The following is a 22,007-nucleotide window of genomic DNA, read 5'->3' on the forward strand; positions in this document are numbered from 1 at the left end:
CTTGAATGCTTTTAAGTTACACCAGTATGGAAAACTTTATCTTGCAAAACTACATTTAAAATAAATAAAGGTCAAGAATATAAAATAAATCGCTTATTATATAAGATTCAACATCATTTTTTTCGTGCTCTTATATAAATTAAATAAAGCTTGGTGTGTGTGGGGGGGGGGGTAATTAATAACATGTTAGGAATGTGTTAATATAGAAAGTATTGTGAAGATAAAGAATTGTAAAATAAAATATGTTTAATAGAGAGATACAGGAAATGAAATTAAATAAAGTACCTACTTACGAAAAAACTACAAACTACGCTTGACTTTTCCTCCACGTGCACGTAAAATTATAACAAAGTAACTAAGAGTCGATTGACGTAAAAACTATCTTTCTAACTTTATCAGATAAAACTTAATATCTATAAGTCTGTATATATGTATACTGAGACACCAAAAATTTACTTTTATTTATAAAATTATTTGGACCGTTTAACTCGTTTATTAGGTGTATTTGTGTCGTTTACTGTCATCAATATTCTTAAACGAGTTAAATTCAAATAAATAATTAAGTTTTTAACTGGAAGTTCGATCATTTACATTGAAATATGTAATTAATTTTTAAAAGTGTGAATCTGATGAGCACAGCTTTGAATTTTAATTTTTAAACTTATAAAGAAATTAAAATAGTTTGACAAATTAAAATGGGAAATGGATGAACCATTTTATGCCGCGCGGTGGTCAGTGCCACTGGAAGATGCTGTGACAGAAGAGGAGGTAGACGGAGGCGACCACCAGGTTCCCGATCATGATGGGGAAGCCCACCTTGAGGTATTGCAGGAAGGAGAAGCGGTAGCCGTGCTGCTCCGCCACGCCGGCGCACACAACGTTCGCGCTCGCGCCGATCAGCGTGCCGTTACCTGCAAACATGTGCACACTCCAGATCCGTCCAATCATTCGCTGACAATTGAAATATGAGTATTTGATGTATATATGTGGCAGGTGGCTGACCTCCGAGACAGGCGCCGAAGCTGAGCGCGTAGGCGAGCGGCGCCAGCGGCAGCGCCAGTCCGCCGGGCGCGCTCAGCGCCGCCGTCACGCGCACCATCATCGTCGTCAGCGGGATGTTGTCCACGAACGCCGACGCCACCCCCGACACCTGCAACGTAACACGTCTCATTCGAGAAACTACCCGCACCACCTTCCCGCCGCGAATACGTTTTAACCTCATCAGAAAAATGTGACAATCACGACTCTCGACATTACTCACCCACAGGATGAGTAGGAGTGCGACGGTGAGACGGGACTCCTCGTTGACTTGCAGGATGAGCGACTCCGTCATCCTGCCGATCCAGGATATGAGACCCAGCTTAGACAGTGCCTGTAACACGTACAATAAATATATTTCCTGACTGCCTAAGTTCTTCATCGTTTAGCAGAGGAGGGGAAGAAGTAAATTTGAACGAATCGTAACCTCCATGAGCACGAAGAGCGCGGCGAAGAAGAGGAGCGTGGACCACTCGACGCGCGCCAGCACCGGCTCCAGGTCCTCGCGCTCCGCCAGCAGCAGCAGCAGCAGCGCACCCAGCAGCGCCGTCCAGCCCAGCGACAGCCGCTCTGCACACGACGCGCGACACTTACAACTATGGCTCGTAGCCTTTCCTCGGCGCACGGTGCAATGCCGCAACCGAACGATCATCCTCCTCATATCAGTCGCCAATTATATCATGTCTTATTTACAAGGTACAAATGGTCTTGAAATTACAAGTGGGTTCTATTAACTTACTAACCTTTCTGTTCTCAAACCAGGTGTATCTTTTCATGTGATTTGTGTGGTTGCAATGTAATACTCACGCAGCTCCGGTATAGCGTGCAGGAAGAAGACGACGACGACGAAAGCGACGCACACCACAGACTTGACCAGCAGCGGCTTGTCCCTGATGCGGTACTGCAGCCGACAACACTCACGTTAGCTTACGCACAAACATTGAACGTTACAACCAACACTGCGTGATCAGTGCATATTAGAGGACGCACGTTTAAATGAGATGGAAACCTGGGGTTAGATATTAAAGCTGTCGCTTCATGTAGTTAGGAGGCAGTGAGCTCACCTTTTGTTTCATTTGCGCCAGAGTAGAACAGAAAAGAGGATCAGACTTGGACCCGCCGCTGCCGGACTCGCGCTTCTGCAAGGTAGCGTGCAGTTTCTGTACCTAAAAAGTTCAATTTATCAATGACGATATAAGCTTCCGGAAACGGGCTGAAAAATTTACGAAAATTTCAATATCTTCGTTTTGGAAACTTAAATAATTTACTGATGATCACAGGAACGATTGAACAAATAAATAAAACAAATAACAAGAAAGTGCGAACCTTTTTCTCTAGAGCTCTGCGCACGATGTCCTCGTCGCGCGAGTAGGAGGCGAGCGAGGCGGCCGCGCGTCGCCACACCGCCAGCTCCTGCCGCAGCTCTGACCCGACACAAACGTGCACAGTGTTCATGTTCTCGACTAGATCTCAGCCTCATATCATAATGAGTGGTTAAGAGATGTTTGCAGAAGATTCACCTTGTATGTCTCTGGGCACGGTGTGGCGCAGCGTGTTGATGTCTCGGAACATGTAGCGCAGCTGCAGGTAGGTCTGCGCCGCCACCAGCAGGATGCCCGCCCCCATGTGCAGAGTGAACGTCGTGAAGTTTATGTTCTGCAACGCACATACCGGATCATTTGCAAGGCGCGGAGGAAAAAATAAATAAAAGGTCCCACTTTTGCGTGGATTACATGAGTGAGGTTTTACATTTCTACGATGAAACGGTAACAATTATTCGTTGTAATTTGATGTGGGTTACCTCGTGTAATATAGAAGGGTGGCTGGCTATGATGACGTTGGGCGGGTCGCCGACGGGCGTGGCCGCGCCGCCGACGTTGCTGAAGATCACCATCGACATCAGCACCGGCACCGGGTTCAGCTGCATCACCTCGCACAGCCTACATCAGGTAACAGACGTATGACTTATATAGTCAGATAATATTAGGGCATCTGCTCGATATTTACTCCCATCACACATTGACACCTAAGTTATTAAAATTACAAGAATCTTACCTTATTGTTACAGGTGTCATCAAAAGCACCGTCGTTACGTTATCAAGGAACGTGGAGAAGAAAGCGGTAAAGAAGCACAAGCAATTGATAAGCGGCCACGTCCTGCCTCCTGTCACCTGAAATGTTCAACTATTGAATAACTTACGTGAAGACGCACGCATTTTTGAATATAATCATATTTCACATCTCTTTTCATACAACAGTAGAAGGCAACAATTACGCTGCTTGTAACTTGATGTGCTGTATTTAACTTATACAGGAAATAAATCTGTAGTCTTGGAAATTAAGATGATCGATTCAGCGATGCTTACCTCAAACGCGAGCACGGCTAGATAATCGAAGAGGCCGGTCTCCGCCAGGATGGCAACCAGCAGCATCATGCTGAAGAGCAGCAGCAGCGTCTCCACATCCAGCCAGGAGACAAGCTCGGGCAGCGAGGGTCTCGCTCCGCCCAGCGCCAGCACCGCGATGCCCAGTGACGATGAAAGTAGTGCCGCTATAGTTCTGTTCACCACCTGCCGAAAAATACATGATGGCGTCTGATATGCCAAAATAACTTCTCACCGTAAATTTTACAAAAATTAAGGACGTTGATGTTTAAAACAGGTTAGTATACAACCTTCATAAAATTATTACTTGCCTCAAAAATGATAAGTATGTACAAGGAAGCGAGCAGTAGCGTGGCGTAGACGATGCCGTCCTCCTCGGATATGGGGTCCACGTGGTAGCTGACGGTGATTGGCACCGTGTTGTTGCTCGTGCTCCATATGCATAACCTTACTTTTGAATCTGAAAAATGACGAGAGCATAATAAAAATAAGAAAAAAAACTGTTCCATATTCAGTACTTGTCTGTTACTTTTGGTTTACCATTTTCATCTACGTCGACACTTTTTCCTTTGAAACTATTCACAGGTTTTGTTGAATTGTGGTCACGTGTTGTGTTGGTGTCGCGATCATAGGCTATTGGCTGCAGTTCCAATATCCTAGCATCGGAGGAGCTGGCCGCGAAGTCCATCACATCGTCCGACTTCAAGCGCACCGTCCACACGCTCGAGTTCTGTTGCAAATTCATAAAGACGTTAATAAAAAAAATTATAAATATTCGATGAGATTTACTCACCACTTTAGAAGGAAAGAATTTACAGCAGCGTATGAACTTGACCACTTTCCCTGATTTTAAGTAAATACCATTGCAATAATGTGTTGTTTGATTGTACATTTTAAAACTACATTTTTACCTTCCCCAAGCAATAAGTTAGCTAACAGATAATTATCAAATTACAATGTTTTTTTTAATAGAGTTCCATCAATGAAACAACTGTTTAGCTACAATTTTAATATTTGGTCCTAACTTAATCTATACCAGTGTTTCCCAAGGGGTCATTTGGATTTAGATGGGGGGCAATTCGGAGATTTAAAAACTTAAGGCTACATCCTTACAATGATAGCTAGTGCTAAAAAGCATATAAACACGTTTTAGAGACAAAAATCCGTTGCACTTAAACTATTTATATGAGTTTTCGTGTCTAAAAATTTTATATGAAATTGATCTAGTCAGCCAAAAGTAGTATTTAATTATTTCTCTAACATTGTAAATTTAGGCCTCGAGAGAAATTTATTTGTAAAGAAAATTTATAAGGGGGCAATAGTCATGTTCATCCTGAAAAATGGGACATGGATCCAAAAAGGTTGGGAAACACTGATCTATACTCTAGTAAACTATAATTGTAGAGGTTTGAACAAAAAAAAAAGTTTATAAATCCATTCCCTATGGTGTAACAATAATTTGTTGCCATGTTCTTGTAACACTTTTGTTTACGACTGTACCGCGGTTTCACTTACAATTTTCTACTTGGGAAGCTACGCACGTGTTCGGTACACTTGTTTCGAGGTCGGAGCAAAGGGTGCTGTGTCGAAATTATACATTCAAAGGCTGTTTAAACTCTTGTCCATATATGTATATGGGTACAAAATCTTACTTCTTACTTTCTTACTATAATAAATGCGAAAGTTTACATGGATGGATGAATGTTTGTTAGAAGGTATCTTCAGAACGATTTAAAGGATCTTGATCTAGATAAAGAACTTGATGAAATTTGGCACCTATGTAGATCTTAGTCTGTAAGGAATAGGCTACTTATAAGTTTTTTTTTAATTCCGCGCGGACGGAGTCGCGGTCGAGAGCTACTCAATTATAACGGAGACAAAAATTTAATTGTATTTATAAGAGGAAAGTTAATTTATAATTAAGCTAGCGATAACGTATAACTGACGGTTATTTCTGGAAAATATCGGTTCACAAAATAATTGACAGATTTAATGTTAATAGTTTTTTTAAAACATTAGAGCTAGATCAACATAACTGGATGACTATTTTCCGAAAGCATAATGTTTTTGTTGAGATTTTATGCTGATTATCGCTTGTGATAAAAACAAATAATATTGTGATACTGAGACTACGTGAGAGTGAGAAGGAGATGATAGACAAGTAAAAGAGTTGGGTTAAACTTACCTGTTCATATTCACTCCTTCTATTTGAAGTCTTACGTAGGTAGAGATAGAGTAGACTATTAGAGTCATTAGTGGCCGCCTCTTCGAATGGACCTGCCAGTGTGACTAGGACCTTCGCCGTGTCAGACGTGCCGCTGAGCTCGTACTCTGCAAACATTTACCACTAATCATTAAATATGTACCAATATGAAATTGTGGATTTCATTTTACACGCAAAGTTTTTTGGCATAACCATGTTTATAGTAGAAATTTCCATCACAGAACTCACATTCCAACTAAATTTTGCGAACTCCTTTTTGTTATTTTGCACCGATATAAATTCAATCGATATTCGTATATATTTATTGCTTCAGTTGTAATGCTGCAAAAGCTACACGCAATATAAACCAGGAATTTGGGAAGAATACTGTTAACAATCGAAGAGTGCAGCGTTATTAAAAAACAGTCTGGATTTATGACTACAAAACGACTGTGAATAATGACGATCTGAAGACACTGGTGTAGCAAAATAACCAATGTAATATGACCATACAACGATATTGTGACATCTTTCTAAAATTGCCAAGGTGAGAAAAAGATATGAAAATACATTATTTAATAAATAACTGACTACATATCAACAGAATAACACTTTTAAAAATTATTTTTAACTTTAAATCACATTGTAATAGACCACATAGAATCCTTTGAAAAGCATTCAACAATGATTATTTACCAATAAGCAGTACATGTTCACCTTTAACACTGCCGGCTTCTACCGCTGTATGGAGGACCACGTCGCTGGTCTCCATGTTGAGCAGCAAAGAGACGGTCAACAGGCCCCAGCAGGCCACCAGCGAGCCCAATTTTATGACACGCAACATACGGTTTATCTGGGGATTACAGGCCCTCGTTAAATTTTGATTCGATTCTAGCGCATATTGTCTTATATCTCTGTCAAATAGATTTGATTCAATTAAAGATAAAAAAAGTTCGTTACCCGTTTCTTTTTCGCTGATTTCTTCTTGGTTTCTTTTTCTGGTAACATTTGGTCCATTAATCTGAACAAATTAAATTCAAATAACTGTTATAACTTATATTGTAACGAAGTGAGTAGATCTGATCTTAGATACATATTCACACGTTAAACATAAATTATAATTAGGTAAATGAATGTCAAAGCAGCACTTTATGCATCGAAAACAGAAATCTTGTACTAACAGGCTGCGTTATTGACATTGACTGGTAGACTGTTTGTCTGTCTGTCACATGGTCATTTAATAACTTAAACGCGCAACGGATAGAACTAAGCCGATTAAGGCTTACGATTAAAATAGGCTGTTTTAATCTATATTACTTGCCGTCAATGTCGACTACTTTGTGTCTCCTGTACGGATTCATGTTACGGTTTGATTAGTTTATTATTTGATGACATCTACTATCCAAAAATCACGAGACAGAGCAAAGAGAGAAATACTAATAATATTGTAAGATTCTACATGAAAATATCTATAATCTTATTATTGTTATAAAAATAACAAAAACATTCATTAACATTAATAAAATATTTTTATCTTAGTGTCAGCACATGTATGACCTACTTTTTCCTTACAGTATTTTTTTCGCTATTTTAATTGTAAAAAAAATCATAACTTAGTTTATTCCCCTCACCCGTTCTCGCAGTCTTTGGTGACCTCATTTCCGTTGTCAGACGGTATACAATTATCCGTCGTCTTTCCATTGCCGACCGTCTTGTCCCCTTCCGTGTGCTGTTCAGATATCTCCAACTTTCCTACAATAAAAATAGCTTCAATTAGTGTTTTGATAAAAACTACCAACGAAAAAGTATATTGACATGCATCCAAAGAAACACCGTGCAATTTTCAAATGAAATAAATTATAGATCCTTTGTCAGACCTAATTACTCCTGATTTTGTACCGGATGTTCAATGTATTGTAAACCATAATAGTATGTTACTTTTCCCTAATAAGTGAAGTGAAGTGAAGTATTGTCAAGTTAAACATTTCGCTCTCTCTCGTCTTGCATGAACATTTTAATGACAAGTTTTAAAGGTAAACCCAGTACGTACCATGTCGCTGTTCGTATAGCTGTTTGAAGGGCGCGAGCGAAGGGTCGTATTTGATCTCGTCGGGCAGGTCCAGCCAGACCTCCAGGCTGCCCGGCGTGAGGTCACTGCACGACACCATCGAATATATACTGTTCGTCTTTCTCGCATCTCCTCTACCTAGCCTCTTAAGTTTCGTCAGGAAATCCGCCATTTTTCATTGTCACATTCGCACTTTTTAAAGTCTACCCGCGTTTTTCAAGACTTCTTTATAGCACTCGTATGATTAATGAAGTTTTGGTAAATTATGTTGTTTATTTATTGTTTTGGTTTCTGTTGATGAGGGGTTTTATTATCAAAACTTAATTGCATAAACGATGAGTACATTTGGTAGATATATTTTCAGACATTTCCAATAATAAATTGAAATACTTAGCGTTTATCCCTCCATTATAGATACCGTATGATAACTTATCAGTTATATATGTACATACACAGTAGAGCTGCATTACGTCGATATTAAGTTGATACTTTGTCAATGAACAGTGCTTATATTTATTATTTTTTGCTTATTATACTCGTAGTAATGTTAAAGCGGTGACATACACATATTACGACGTTTATATTTTAAAACCACACATGTTTTGTACTCGTAAAGGTTTTCCTTAAAACTATTGATTAGCACTTAGCAGTACGACTAAAGCTACTCGAACCTTTGCCCTAGATACTAGTGACATTTTTAAAATAAAAATAAAACACGAACTATGCTGAAGTTAAATAAATGTTATTGTTAAAAGTATTCAAAGTTAACAGACACAATGTAAAAACTTGGGTCAATGGCCTCGAAACTGGAATGAACCGCTTCGAACCAGTTCAGACCGGATCTCACAGGCTGACGTTTTGTTACTTTCTAGAATCGTGTACGTAAATTGCTAGTTAGACTATCAACTTTTTAAGTGATTTATTCATGACGAAAATATTTATCCTTGAATAAAAATATAAAAATATGCATTACAGTGAGCACCAGCCTTTATTTTTTTACAAGAAAAATATTACTAAATTAAAATAAATTAATCAATCAAACCAAGAAATACCTATAAAACCAAAGATCTTTTAAATTGGAGCAAAAGGGACCTCATTTTCAATTTTCAATGATTAGTTTACTTGCCCTTTGTCCTCGCATGATTTTCACGATCAATTTCAAGAGGGTACTTATAAATGTACAAATGTCTCTTGTGAAAGATACATATGATATATTATCTTGACAAATCCAGATAAAACCGGTTATTGCGTACAAGACATATCGTGTTTAATCTCTTGAGATGTCACAGATCATATTTATTGATATAATATATCATTAAACTTAAATGAGAAAAATACGTAAAGAGAAAAAAATACAGCCTGTGTACGTTTGAAAAGGCAAGGTATCTTTATTTTTTCTACTTCTTACATTTTTAGGCGTTCTCATATTATCATAATAGTTAATAATATGGAATAAGCAAAAAAAGGGTGCCAGGATTGTACCAAATAGAAATCGTAACCTGGGCCTTTCCCACTAAGTTATAAGGTTGCAACTTAACACGAGCGGAGATACATTTTGTAATACCACAGAAACTCAAATTTAAACGAGCTTGTTTGCTAATTAGAAAAGGTACTAGCAACTACTGCACTATAAACTATCGTAGTCCGATGTCTCGGTTCTGAGAAGTGTCAGTAAACAATGGTGTACTGTTACATGCTAGAACGTGCCGCCCTGCAGTTCGCATGTCCGCCGTACCGTCGCACTCGCACGATAACATGTCGGTATAATGTATCCGATGTCGTCTACTAATAGATATTTTGTGTACCTGCATTGTGACGTAACATGAAAATGTTTAATATAAAAATTCCAATGCTAACATACTGCCAGCTTGCATATAAGGACAGCTTTAAGCATTCGTTTCGATGGTACCAGCAGCACGCCGATCACTGGAGCTTTGCGCTGTCCACTGCTTGAATATATCCGTGTACGTCTACCTTACAAACTAATATGGTTCCCGTTCACTCTCTCAGATGTATGGCGAATAACATTCCGTTACATATGCCCTTAAATGTAACAACTCTATATACGTATTGCAACTAATGCTATTAATATTTATTTATCGTGGAAAGTTTTGCGGAAATCAATCGGGGTTGTCTGCGTCTAGCAGAGCACGATTGTTAGAGACGTATGAACGGTACCCTGCCTATGCCACTGCGTTACAATATTATAATGCACAACCACACGACACAAACGAAACAACACACAAGGAAAGGATAAAGTTGATGTATTTAAATGAATGCTAAATTTATATTCACGATTCGACTACCTGAAAAACGAGCAAGTAATTTATTTGGAATAATTTCCTTTTAAGTTCATAGCACAGTATGTGCTACAAACAGTACTTTTATCCTAAATTCGAGTAAAAGTGTAAAGCGACACATGGACTAACAGTTAAAAATTATTAATTGCCAAGGTAACAATAGCCGCGGTGTATACCGGAAGGGTCTAATTGTGGCGCCTGCGTCGTGATGAACAAACATACAACATTACCGCTCGCTCGTTAACGGCACAGGAATTGTTATATTATTAACACGGATGTTTATCTCAAACTGATACCTGTCACATCGGGGGATTGGTCACTTTGTAGTTTGGCACCAAGAGACGGCCACACTCATAGTCAACTATTTAAATACCACCCTGGCTCCAGCCCGAATAGGTTACCTACCATAGGCAAAAATGTTACCTACAAAATTTAAAAAATCGGGTTATATCGTGTGTCTCCGTTCTCAATCTCGTACTCGTTCAAAATTATATTTTCATCGTCATTTGAAAGAACTTCATTATTAAGAAAACAATATGTTTTTTACGAATGTTTCGCCAACGGAAACACACATTTTTGTATATCTCACAATCCATTTGTTTTGTTTCTCGGCCACTAAAATATTGAAATTAATTAAAATTTAGCAACTTCACAAGTTTTAAAACGACCGCGATAACTGTGAATTGCACATAAAACTTGTGCTCATAAAAACTACATTTCCATGCCGACATAGATAAAGTCTTTATTGTCAAACCTTGCAAAATATATTCACAATGTAAGTCAATAAGTTTTCGGCTTGTAAAAGATTAGTTCAAGTTAAGTTATACAATTGGATTCTTGGCTCCTTTAATATCTGTAGATACATATTATTAATTAATCTCTGCCTACTTGTTTACGTTAGATTGAGTTAACGGAGGCTATTTTATGATTGCTACTGTAAACACACTGGCATTCCCTTCACAAGTGTCCCCTGACTACTTTTTGGGAAGCCCCGGCAACTTATTGTAAAGATTTACTTAAAATAAATACATTTTTATTTTTTTTTACTGTGACTAACTACGTTTCATTGCTGTAAGTCATCACTGGTGTTCGAAACAAAAGTGACTTACATGTGAAATGGAAATTATGAACCGACAATCAATGTAAGAAGCTGAACACATGTGAACAAACAGACTGTACATCTAATTCACAAAGAAACAAGGGTGTGACTGTAACATGTTTTTCAATAGAACTAATGCAAATTGCTACAATTATAACAACTATAAATAAGTGGGAATCGTGCAAACGGAATTAGCATTTGTTAACACGTCCAAGTATTCAATTAGAACATGCTCAAACTGAGATATTAAAGTAGGTCGGGACTTGTAACATATAAATTATGATTTGGTTTATCTTGCGAAGGAAGGAAAAACCGGCAAAATACTAAAACCGATTGAAAATGTGGCAATTAATCAAATTGGAGTTAAGAAACACATGATGTATATAAAACATGATTTCGTGACTTATAATGGAAATCTAAATTTTCAATTTTTTTGTCTGTCTGTCCGCAAATCTGCGTTTATTCCGAGAACCTAATCTCCGAAACGGCTGGATCAATACTGACAGGACTATTACTGGAAGGTAACTGGAGTAACATAAGCTCCTATTTTATTCCCCGCTGACAAATTCATCGGCAACCGATTATTTTTATATAAACTAAAACAAATAACCATTGCGATAGAAACGCTTACTTACCTAGTTAATGATAGTATCAAATTAAAGTAACATATCTGGAAGTTATAACAGAGCCTTACATTACTGTTTAATTTGATGTTTAAAAATGTATTATTGTTTGGAATTTGTACTGTTTAGCAAGGGTTACCTTGACATGATCATGTAATAATGTGTTTTAACATTCAGTGTTCTAGCGACTTGATTATAACAAAAAGTTAATTCAGTGCAATCATTCGCGCGGTACCTAGGTACATAGCTGCAAATGATTATTATCATCATACTTCTCCTTTTATTAATTTTAATGTAATCACATAAATTTAAATAAACCATTTTAATAATAATCACGCCCGTAGGAGAAAATGGCGAAAACTTTTATTAAAAAAATTGAGGTTATGGTAAAAAAAAATAACAAATAGCAAAATATATTAACCTATATTTTAATCTATGGATTAAAATTACTGTAATAGATAAAAACTGCACAATATTTGACTATTTCAATAGTTCGCGGAACTCTTTTTTTTTAACTGAAAACAAAATCTCGTATAGCTTATTGTTTTGACACAGCAGATGATGGCTTTGTGTCACAGAGATTAAAATGTGTAACGTGTATTATGTACTACGGGTTTCCACTTTCAAAACATGTTTGGTCATCGAATAGAAACGTGTTTGGTATTATCGTTGTCTTTCAGAGATTAAAATCCACCCATTAGAATAAAGATATAAAATTTTCCAGTGTCCTACATCACGTCACCTATTATGTATACTTGTATACAGTTTACATAAAACCGTCATTACGTTAATAACATTAATTACGGACTATTTTTCTCTTATGGAAAACAAACATGAAAAAAATTCCTACAATTTTGTTCAAATTAAATAAACTAACGAATCAAAATTTTGAATCTTGTTTTAACTACAACTCGATGAAGTGAAAAAGTTAAAGAAGTTAAAGAAAAACAAAATAAAATATTGACTTTTTACCTCCGTACATATAACGAATGAAAAACAAATAACAAATTATCTAACTGCATATTTAACTAAATCTAATGCTTATTGAATCCTTAGAATAATTGTTATATTGTCTAAGCCATTTGATAACATTTAAACTAAGATTCTGAAATATAAACAATTGTTTTCTCCATTGAAATAAGCGCGATATCGTATGTGATGATGACAAAGACTAGTTATCAAAGATTACGTTACAGAGTTAGATGAAGGTTTTCATATTTTTATATTCTACTAGCTGTCGCCCGCGACTCCGTCCGCGCGCAGTTAAAAAATGGGGGGGGATATGAAAAATAGATGTTGGCCGATTCTCAGACCTACTGAATATGCTCACAAAGTTTCATGAGAATCGGTCAAGCCGTTTCGGAGGAGTATGGGAACGAAAACTGTGACACGAGAATTTTATATCTATATATATAAAAAGAAATTCGTGTTAGTTACACTATTTATAACTCAAGAACGGCTGAATCGATTTGACTGAAGATTGGTGGGCAGGTAGCTTAGAACCAGGAAACGGACATAGGATAATTTTTACCCCGTTTTCTATTTTTTTTTCCGCGCGGACGGAGTCGCGGGTAAAAGCTAGTATTAGATAAAATTAATTTTATAACAATCATAATGTGTTATTTAATGTGTGAAAACTAGCGATTAAATATTTGCATAATTTAAAATCATATAAAAATAATAATACATTTTGCATTCAAGTGAGAATTAAATGTGTCAAACTAAATTAGTTGATTCATTTGACATCTCGAAGATTTATTTTTAATCGATGTATTAATTGACCACAAATCTTTATGATACATACATACATACTATATGTCAATATCATAACGACATAATATTATACAATACATTACATATACCTATATAACAACATACGGTACAATAAAACATTCACTAACGCCACAGTGTGATGTAAGAAAAGACAATGTATTAAAGTTTCTACTGTTTATGAAATGTAAGAAAAATGTACTTGACATAGAAATAGAAAGTAAATGATACCGTCTTGTCTCCGTCTATACACGACACGAAACAACACGGCACGACACGACACGACACGACACGACACGACACGACACGACACGACACGACACGACACGACACGACACGACACGACACGACACGACACGACACGACACTCGCACCGCTCACATTTATATTATCAATTAACTGCATTAGTGATATAATAGAAAGCTTCGATGAAAGATAAACATCGAAAGTTATTCCTGCGAGTTGAATTGAATTACATGCCGTAAATAAGAATAAATGATGAATTTGATATTGTCATCGCAAGTTCCAACCCGCACTTGGCCAGCGTGGTTGACTATGGCCTAGTCACCCCTAAATTGGGGTAGGCTCCGAGCCCCTCGGTGGGGACGTATAGTGAGCTGATGATGATGATGATGATGATCGCAAGTTCAGATGAAGTCTTAGGACAAGAACATTTTATATGAATAAGCAAAGCAAAGGAATACCGAAGGCCGATATCGATACAGTTTAAATTTTACAAGACAAAGCGATTTAAAGAACATTGTATGGCTAGAAAGTAAAGGCTCGTTCGGCCGAGTGTATTACTTGTAGGGGCGTGAACGTCACTTCCTCATCCCTGAAAATGTGTCATTTGTGTGTTAGGGTACATTTAAGGAATTAAAAATTATCAATAATTTTCTATCATTATTAATAATGACCTCGTGAATATACAAATAAAATTCATCACTTGAAGCCGTTTTTTATAAATAATTCACCATCGGTAAAATTAATATTATAATAAAAAAATCATACCATTGCCTAGTAACAAGTTTATTCGCGCCTACCATTTTTATAATAATCACATTTTTTATAATAGTAGTGAAACGTAGACATTTTCGCTTGTTAGTTTGTTGTTACCGGGTCGTCCCGGCCCATTCGTGCACCCAACAATTGTTGTTGCGAGATCTACTACTGTCAGACTATCTTACTAACTTTTTCTCGAAGTCTCCAGTTGGCTCACTGTCATGTAGTATAAATTATAATTATATAGGTCTCATGGTTAAACTTAAGATTACGTACAAACAAGTCGGCGGCTGCAACTTTTATGGCGAACAGTTGGAACGAAGTTCCTTATCGCGCGTTGTGAAAGGGGGCTAGACGGAAAAAATTCTTACGAAAAGCTATCACGACACTTTTTGCTATAGTAAGTATGTTAACGACGAATGAGCGCTACTTCACCATGGCAACGACGTGACAATATATAACGAAAATTCATAGAAATAAAATGTACTTCTTGTGAAGGCTTAAGTTTTTTATTCATAGAATAAACATTGGTTCCTTCACTAATTAATCGAAAGGAACTTCGTTCCATCCGGGTGTCCCAACACACCTCTCAAGTTTTTTCATCTTTTTACAGTTTTATCGTTTGAACAGTTTTACTAGCCAAAGTTTAAAGTTGCAAAACGTAGATTTTTTAGTAACTGAATAAATAAAATCGTATTTTAGGTTAAATTTTCCACTACTTTTAACGTAACTTTGAGTTTTTTTTAAAATGGCCAAAGGCTATATCTTAAACAGTCTTACGTCATGTATTTTACCGAAGTAAATTTAAAAAATACTCTATGTAATTCGATTTAAGTTTTTTAAACCAAATATCCTACTTATTTTGACTTTGACAGTATTCTTAATATATATAAAAGAAAGTTGTGTTAGTTACACCATTTATAACTCAAGAACGGCTGAATCGATTTGACTGAAAATTGGTGGGCAGGTAGCTTAGAACCAGGAATAGGACATAGGATCATTTTTACCCCGTTTTTTTTTTTTTTTAATTCTGCGCGGACGGAGTCGCGGGAAAAAGCTAGTTCTTAATATTTTAAACAATCATATGAAATGGGCAGAATTTGGTTCCTTAACAAGAGAAATTTGCAACGTCTCCGGCAAAGTTACATCAAAAGTAATTTAAAATCTAACCTAAAATACGATTTTATTTATTTAATAACTAAAAATCTACTAGTTTCCGCAACTTTTAACTTTGGCTAGTAAGTCCTTCGATATTAAACTCTGTTCGCCATAAAATTGCAGCCGCCAACTTGCTGGTACTTAATCTTAAGTTTAGTCGTTCTCATTTATCAAAACATAATAAGTTTGTGAGAGTAATTTTTAAAGAACCAATTTAACTATATTATAACAGCCAATTTAATTAAAAAATTGATTAACGATTTAAAAAAAAACGTAATCATACACACAGAAAACAAAACAAACGCATAAACATTATTTTACCACTTTAACACAAAATCACTATTTTATTTCATAAATGTCAAACCGCTTTTTCGAACGCTGGTCAATGAAAGATTTCTTGCCGTATATGTACAATCAAAAAGAGGCGCGCGCGCACCGGCGTCGGCTGCGTCGGCGTGCAGACTGTGTGTCGAATGCATCGGCTTGTGTCCGCCGCTTTATCAGTTGCCAGTGTTTTGGACGCAGACCTGTTACGTGCTCAAACAATTCCATTCTTTAGCTCGATGTTTTAAAGTTGACGGCCGTTTTAGCGACCGAAGACACTTTGAAAACATTGAAAGAATAGTGCAAAATAAGAAAAACTGTCAACCAAAAATAGGAATGCATTCAGTCAAATAAGTTGGCCACTCGTGCTCGAAGGCCGATACGAGTCACCAGGAAAAAAACTATATAAGTAAAAATAAGAGGATATTACGTAAAGACGACTAGCGGCGACACGCCGATAATACATACGAGTAGTTGACGGTTTGCGATAAAGTGAGTAAGGTATGCAAAACAAATCGAAAAGCGGATGACCAACTTGTTATGGCTTCAATACTGTAATGTTTAATCGTAAATTCCCTCGATTTTTATCTTAGAAGATAGATAATTTTACTCATAGGCACGTAGGTAGGTACAATAATTTTAATTCAAATGTATTTTTTTAAACCACAAAGATTTATTTATTTTTTATTAAAAACAAAATTAAGAATGACAATGTATCCAAGCTTGTGATATATTAAAATTTAAACTTATATCAAAATTGCTTTTAATATACGAACAAAAAAGATCCCAGTTTTCGCGGTGACAATGTTTATCTTGAAAAGAAAGGAACTACTGTAAAATTATAAAATAGCTTACAAAGTTATTGATTTATACAGTAGGTTAAGAAAATCGTTGAGATTAGGCTTACTTTGCATTTTATGTTTTGTCACAACAATATATAGATAAATATAACATAAAGATATCCTTTACATAATATAATTCTACTACGTGTGAGATTATAACCAAGTAATTGAGTTGACATCAAATGATGTTTTTTTGAACACATTGTCCATAGTTATAGAAAGATTTAATGAATTAGTAGATATAAAACACTTCCGCGCGTAGATTTACATCTTATTGTATTTGATAGATTCTCTATTGTTTTAGAAACAAGCTCGCAATTATGCCTTTGTAAAATATGAACACTATTATGGCTTCAGTATCCGTACTGTATATATCATATATGGTATTTTTGTTATTCATAATGTGAAGTCTATAATATACAACAAAGCTCATATCAAACGGCATTAATTTCTCTAATGATCTTAGTGTCAAAAAATTAAATATATGTACCGGGAAATCGAGTGACTGGTACAGCTCTCCTGAGCGAACGATATGTATCATCCGATTTCTACGATACATCGGACGTCACGCAATGATGTCTTAAGAAAAAAATACTTGATACTTTGACCTCAGTTTTCCTAACATTGTAACATAAAGCGGCAACGTTAGCGCCGCGCCGGAGCCAGACACCTGGAAAAGCAACGTGTCGTGTTACAGATTTATGTTTATCTACTCCAGCTGGCGGAACGACCTACTGCAAAGATTAATTTCATTGAGGTCAGCAAAAGTATATTTTTAATTAAAGCGCAATACGGCACAACTTACATATATGTGACAAAGAGGTGTGATAAATGAAAATTTGAAGAATAAATAAAAATCAAGGTTCTCAAGTTCACAATTTAAGTAGTTGTCTTTTATCTGTACGTGGTTGGAACGTATAAATTGCGGAAAATTCTGACGATGCGTTAGCGATGAAATGACTAACTATACAGACTCGCAGACGTTGTGAAGGAGTGCGTTATTGACTGGCATTCCTTCATTACTATACTATACTTCAATGGTTACCGTGTATTTTACATGTGTTACGATAAAAGTATGTCGAATATTTCGAATTTTAAAAATAGGACTTGCCATATTGTACACGTGACAAAAGTGAAACTGCCTAAGGTATCTGGATTGACAACATATGCAAGCTCTTTCTCTTTCGCTCGACAGACAATATGCATCTTCCTTCTCCCTCGTGTAACGATATGTTTCAAACGTGACGATTCTTTTTTTTTTCGACAGTTGCCAAAGAAGTTTGTCGTTTTATCCATCACTCGTATCTATAAATTTAACTTCAAAGATTACATTTAAAACTATAACAAAATATTTTGAAATCGAAACAACCAGTCATTTTTACATGCCAAGCATTAAAGTCCGTCAAAGAACATACAAAATCAAGATAAATAAGTATCGCACTAGCAGAAGGGCAAAGAATTGGTCTCTAAAAATTTAAATTGTTAAAACCTATTTCCCTTTAATAGCGAGTCAACCGCAGTCTCCGAACTGCGTTATCTATCATATTATGTTATCAGTGTGTTCTCGTAGCCGAGCACGTGTGATATCAACACGTGAGATGACACATGGCTACAGTTTGGGGCTCCGGTCTAACATTTTATAATGTCGCCATCAGTCGACAACTTTGTTGTCACCACTCACCATGATGTTGAGTCATGTTTCAATGTTGAAGTCTGTTCATGTTGACTACACTGTACACTTCATAACACTTATTGTAACTATATCCTCATACATACAATATTCAAGTTTACAATTTATCAATGTTACGATAAATGTAAAATTTACTATCCATACAATGTCCAAAATCACTAATTTATAGAACTGTAATATACATTTCATTTACGGGGTTGCTAACAAAAAGGGCCGATAAAATTCTAATGAACGTGGCTATTCTTAGTTCTTCTAAATTGCCTTCAAAAAATGTAATGAATACAACAACCGTTTCACACCCAAGTGGTACTGACTTCATACCAATTACAATAGATTTACATCATCACCTCATCATATCCACTCAATTTTAGAATTTTAATAGAATTTCAAATTATTATCTGTGAATGTAATCCGAGGAACAAGGTATCTAGTATCTACGAATTAACTCTTATGATTGTGAATTTATTTTGGCCATTAACAAATTTTCCTTTCGTTTTATTACATTTTTCGCAATAACTTTGTAAGGAACGATAAACTTTCAATGGAGTCGTGCATTACATTAATTCAAGGTGAAGTTCAAGGCCGTGTTCTCCGAGCCGAGCCGAGCCGAGCCGATCCAATCCGGTTTGGAGCGTTAACAACAAAACATTTTTACCAAAAATCCTAATATCCTAATTTTAAAACCCTAGAACTCTTCTGCAGTGATTCTTGTATTGTCATCCTTTTCACTCTCTTTGATAAAACAGTGACAACAATATGTATCAATACAATGTCAGACATAGTGTTTTTTCTAACCAATCTCCCAAATTAAGACTAAGCAGAGTTGTGAATCAAAGAGTAACAACTTTAGCTTATACGTTCAAAAAACTAAAACATTATGTATCCAATTATCCCAGGTTTTAGGTCTCTTTAATTATTGTTAGGTACTACAAAGGTTTTTTGTAAGAAGGCGACAGGACGCGGCAATATTATCTTACAACTTTGAATATCTTGGATTCGTAGAGAACAATGAAAACATTTTTTCACTTTTTACAAAAAAAAGAACCCTTTCTAATCTTATCTAATTTATTATTTCAACATTCATTCCTTTGTCCTATAATCCTTATCTTTATACCTCTTTTTACCATTTTCATAGCATTCCGTAAAATTTGTATTTCGATTATTTCTGAAAAAATTATAATTTTTATAGATATCTTGTCTATATATATATAAAAGAAAGTCGTGTTAGTTACACTATTTATAACTCAAGATCGATCGAACTGATTTAGCTGAAAATTAATGGGGAGGTAGCTTAGAACTAGGAGACGGATATAGGAACATTTTTATTTTGTGTGCATTTTTTTTTATTCCGCGCGGACGGAGTCGCGGGTAAAAGCTATTAAAGATAAAAATCTAATTAGGAAATTATAATTTCCGTAACACAAATATGTAATTGAATTTCGTCATTTAAAGGTAAACAAAACACTCACAGTAATAGTAGGGGAGGCGAAGCGGGGATTTTTGGAGTCAACATAATCAAGCTTGTATTCAATCAAATACTCTTACCACAAATGAAACTCTTCATATAGAGCCGCGCTTTTAGGGAAGCGAATCAGCATATTAAGTAAAAAAAAAACTATTGTTAAACTGACGTTTGAGACAGGATGACTTAATTACATGCAGAAATGTCTTTCCAACTATCTATCAATTCCCATGGCACATAAGAAAATAGCAGAATTACTAAGTTGCAAGGGAAAAACGCCACCTCGACATTTCGGAAGGTTGAAATTGGTGTAAGTAAAGATGGTATATGTTAATTTCAAATGTAACTAATTTAAATGTAAAAAGGTAATAGACTAACAAACTTAAAGCTAAACACGTCATGATCCATGATAATTAGTACTAAAAATCAATTTTATTTGAACAGCTTAGACACATATTTAAATAAAAAATTACAGTGCAAAATGAAAACAATTTAAACCCGTTCGCAAAATAATTTGTAGAGAAAATTATAAGAAAACAACTTTTGAACATAGACGCACTTACCATTCACAATCCAGATTAGAGACGTCGGCGTCTCCACTGGAGCCGCTGATAGTGAGCACGCCATGACGGCCGAAGAACGACTTGCGACCTTTCTTCTCACTTCTATCATCGACGCTGGATTCGATCACAGACACCGATGACGAACTCGACATCTTCCCAACACTAACACGCACAGAGTTTGGTAAAAATTTAACATCAAGTACTACACATTTACTTACAAATATTATTTCATAACCTAGACTGAAACATCACTTACAATTTTGACAGCAATGTGGCTGCGTTACAAAAATTCATGTATTTTAATTTCTGTAATACCCACATTTTCCTCGTCGCTTCTATGATGTACTGAAGTTTCAAATAGTCGCGGTGTATTAATTTAATTAGGCTACTATTACATACTACGATTTATATAAATCATCTATTTTTGATTATTAGACATTAAAATTAAATTGAATGAAGCATTTTTAGTGTAGAATAGAATTAATGAATCATTGTTTGTAAATAAAAAAGAAAAGTATGCAATGCTAGCGCCATATCTTAAGAGTATATTGGCCAACGGGAAAGAGCTTTTTTTAATAAAGAAATACGAAAAGAAAGAACCGTAGTTTTTTTACCTAAACCGTTACTGCAGGTTATATTTTCACATAGATTAAATTTGTTGAGTTCATTTTTTTATAGTGAAGTACTTGAGCAATAAAAGCCTAATACAGTGACATCTATAACACCAAATGGGTACTGCACTTGTGGTACATGTGAAATGCTAGCGCTATCTCATATTAGGTGATAATTTTAAGGTGGGAAAAACTCTCACAGTGACATCTTTTAATCAAAATTGTAACTAGAATACTTACCAAGTTATCGCTATCTATTACATGTGGCAATCATTTGTCAAAACAAAAGCAATGACATCTATAAGCCAGAATTGTCACTACAAACGTCACGACGACGCTAGCGCCATCTTTTATCAAGGGGAAATAAGATCGATGACAGCGACATCTATTGTCCAATAATTTACCTGCTTCAGTTACCGCCATCTATTATCAACCAGCTGAAATAGAAAGAAAACAACGACATCTATTGGCTAGAACTGTCACTACAATCTCAGACACTGGCGCCATCTCTTACCGAGTGGCAAAAGATCGATTACAGCGACATCTATTGACCTAAACTGTACCTAGCAAGTTAACGCCATCTTTTATCAAGCGGTAAAATTAGTTAAAATAGCAGTGACATCTATTGGCCAAAACTGTCACTACGAGCTCCCAACGCTAGCGCCATCTCTTATCAAGTAGCAATATTTTGTTGAAACGAATGCAGCGACATCTATTGACTAGAAATGTAGTTAAACAAGTGTATGAAAGTGAAATGTAATTTACTCCATAGATGTCGCTATTAGTGCAAAGTAAAAAATATTGACATAATATTTCACATTCAAAACTACAGCAGAAAGGAAAGAGACAGATACTAGGAAAAATATAAGG

At 36.0% G+C, this 22,007-nt stretch overlaps 1 protein-coding gene across 7 annotated transcripts; it reads right to left on the bottom strand.

Moving 5' to 3' along the window:
* Positions 1–635: 635 nt before the first annotated feature.
* On the bottom strand, positions 636–20,849 carry LOC106716367 (P protein). 7 transcript variants are annotated; one of them, XM_014509886.2, is made up of 20 exons: positions 20,783–20,849; positions 20,527–20,688; positions 7,676–7,779; positions 7,257–7,377; positions 6,586–6,646; positions 6,343–6,478; positions 5,608–5,753; positions 3,963–4,152; positions 3,734–3,873; positions 3,405–3,608; positions 3,094–3,209; positions 2,840–2,978; positions 2,559–2,694; positions 2,365–2,462; positions 2,103–2,204; positions 1,846–1,939; positions 1,466–1,608; positions 1,262–1,372; positions 1,003–1,150; positions 636–911 (listed from the first exon to the last, which is right to left on the bottom strand). In XM_014509886.2, the coding sequence occupies exons 1-20, from the start codon at positions 20,845–20,847 to the stop codon at positions 733–735; spliced, it is 2,595 nt and encodes an 864-aa protein (XP_014365372.2). In that variant the 5' UTR covers positions 20,848–20,849; the 3' UTR covers positions 636–732. The 7 variants fall into 7 exon arrangements, with proteins under 7 accessions (XP_014365372.2, XP_045538659.1, XP_045538664.1 ...); XM_045682703.1 differs by having other exon boundaries at positions 3,734–3,882; XM_045682708.1 differs by lacking the exons at positions 20,527–20,688; positions 20,783–20,849 and adding an exon at positions 16,400–16,427 and having other exon boundaries at positions 3,734–3,882; positions 7,676–7,984.
* Positions 20,850–22,007: the final 1,158 nt, after the last annotated feature.

Source organism: Papilio machaon, chromosome 19, assembly GCF_912999745.1.
Source record: "Papilio machaon chromosome 19, ilPapMach1.1, whole genome shotgun sequence".
NCBI classification, from domain to species: Eukaryota; Metazoa; Arthropoda; class Insecta; order Lepidoptera; family Papilionidae; genus Papilio; species Papilio machaon.

What these genes read in the sequence shown, in the direction of transcription:
- LOC106716367 (XM_045682703.1), bottom strand. Translation starts at nt 20,847, where the DNA reads ATGTGGGTATTACAGAAATTAAAATACATGAATTTTTGTAACGCAGCC. An exon ending in AATCAGCGAAAAAGAAACGG is followed by an intron (nt 6,479 to 6,585) that starts GTAACGAACTTT and finishes TGTAATCCCCAG; the next exon opens with ATAAACCGTATGTTGCGTGT. An exon ending in CTTCGGCGCCTGTCTCGGAG is followed by an intron (nt 912 to 1,002) that starts GTCAGCCACCTG and finishes ACATGTTTGCAG; the next exon opens with GTAACGGCACGCTGATCGGC.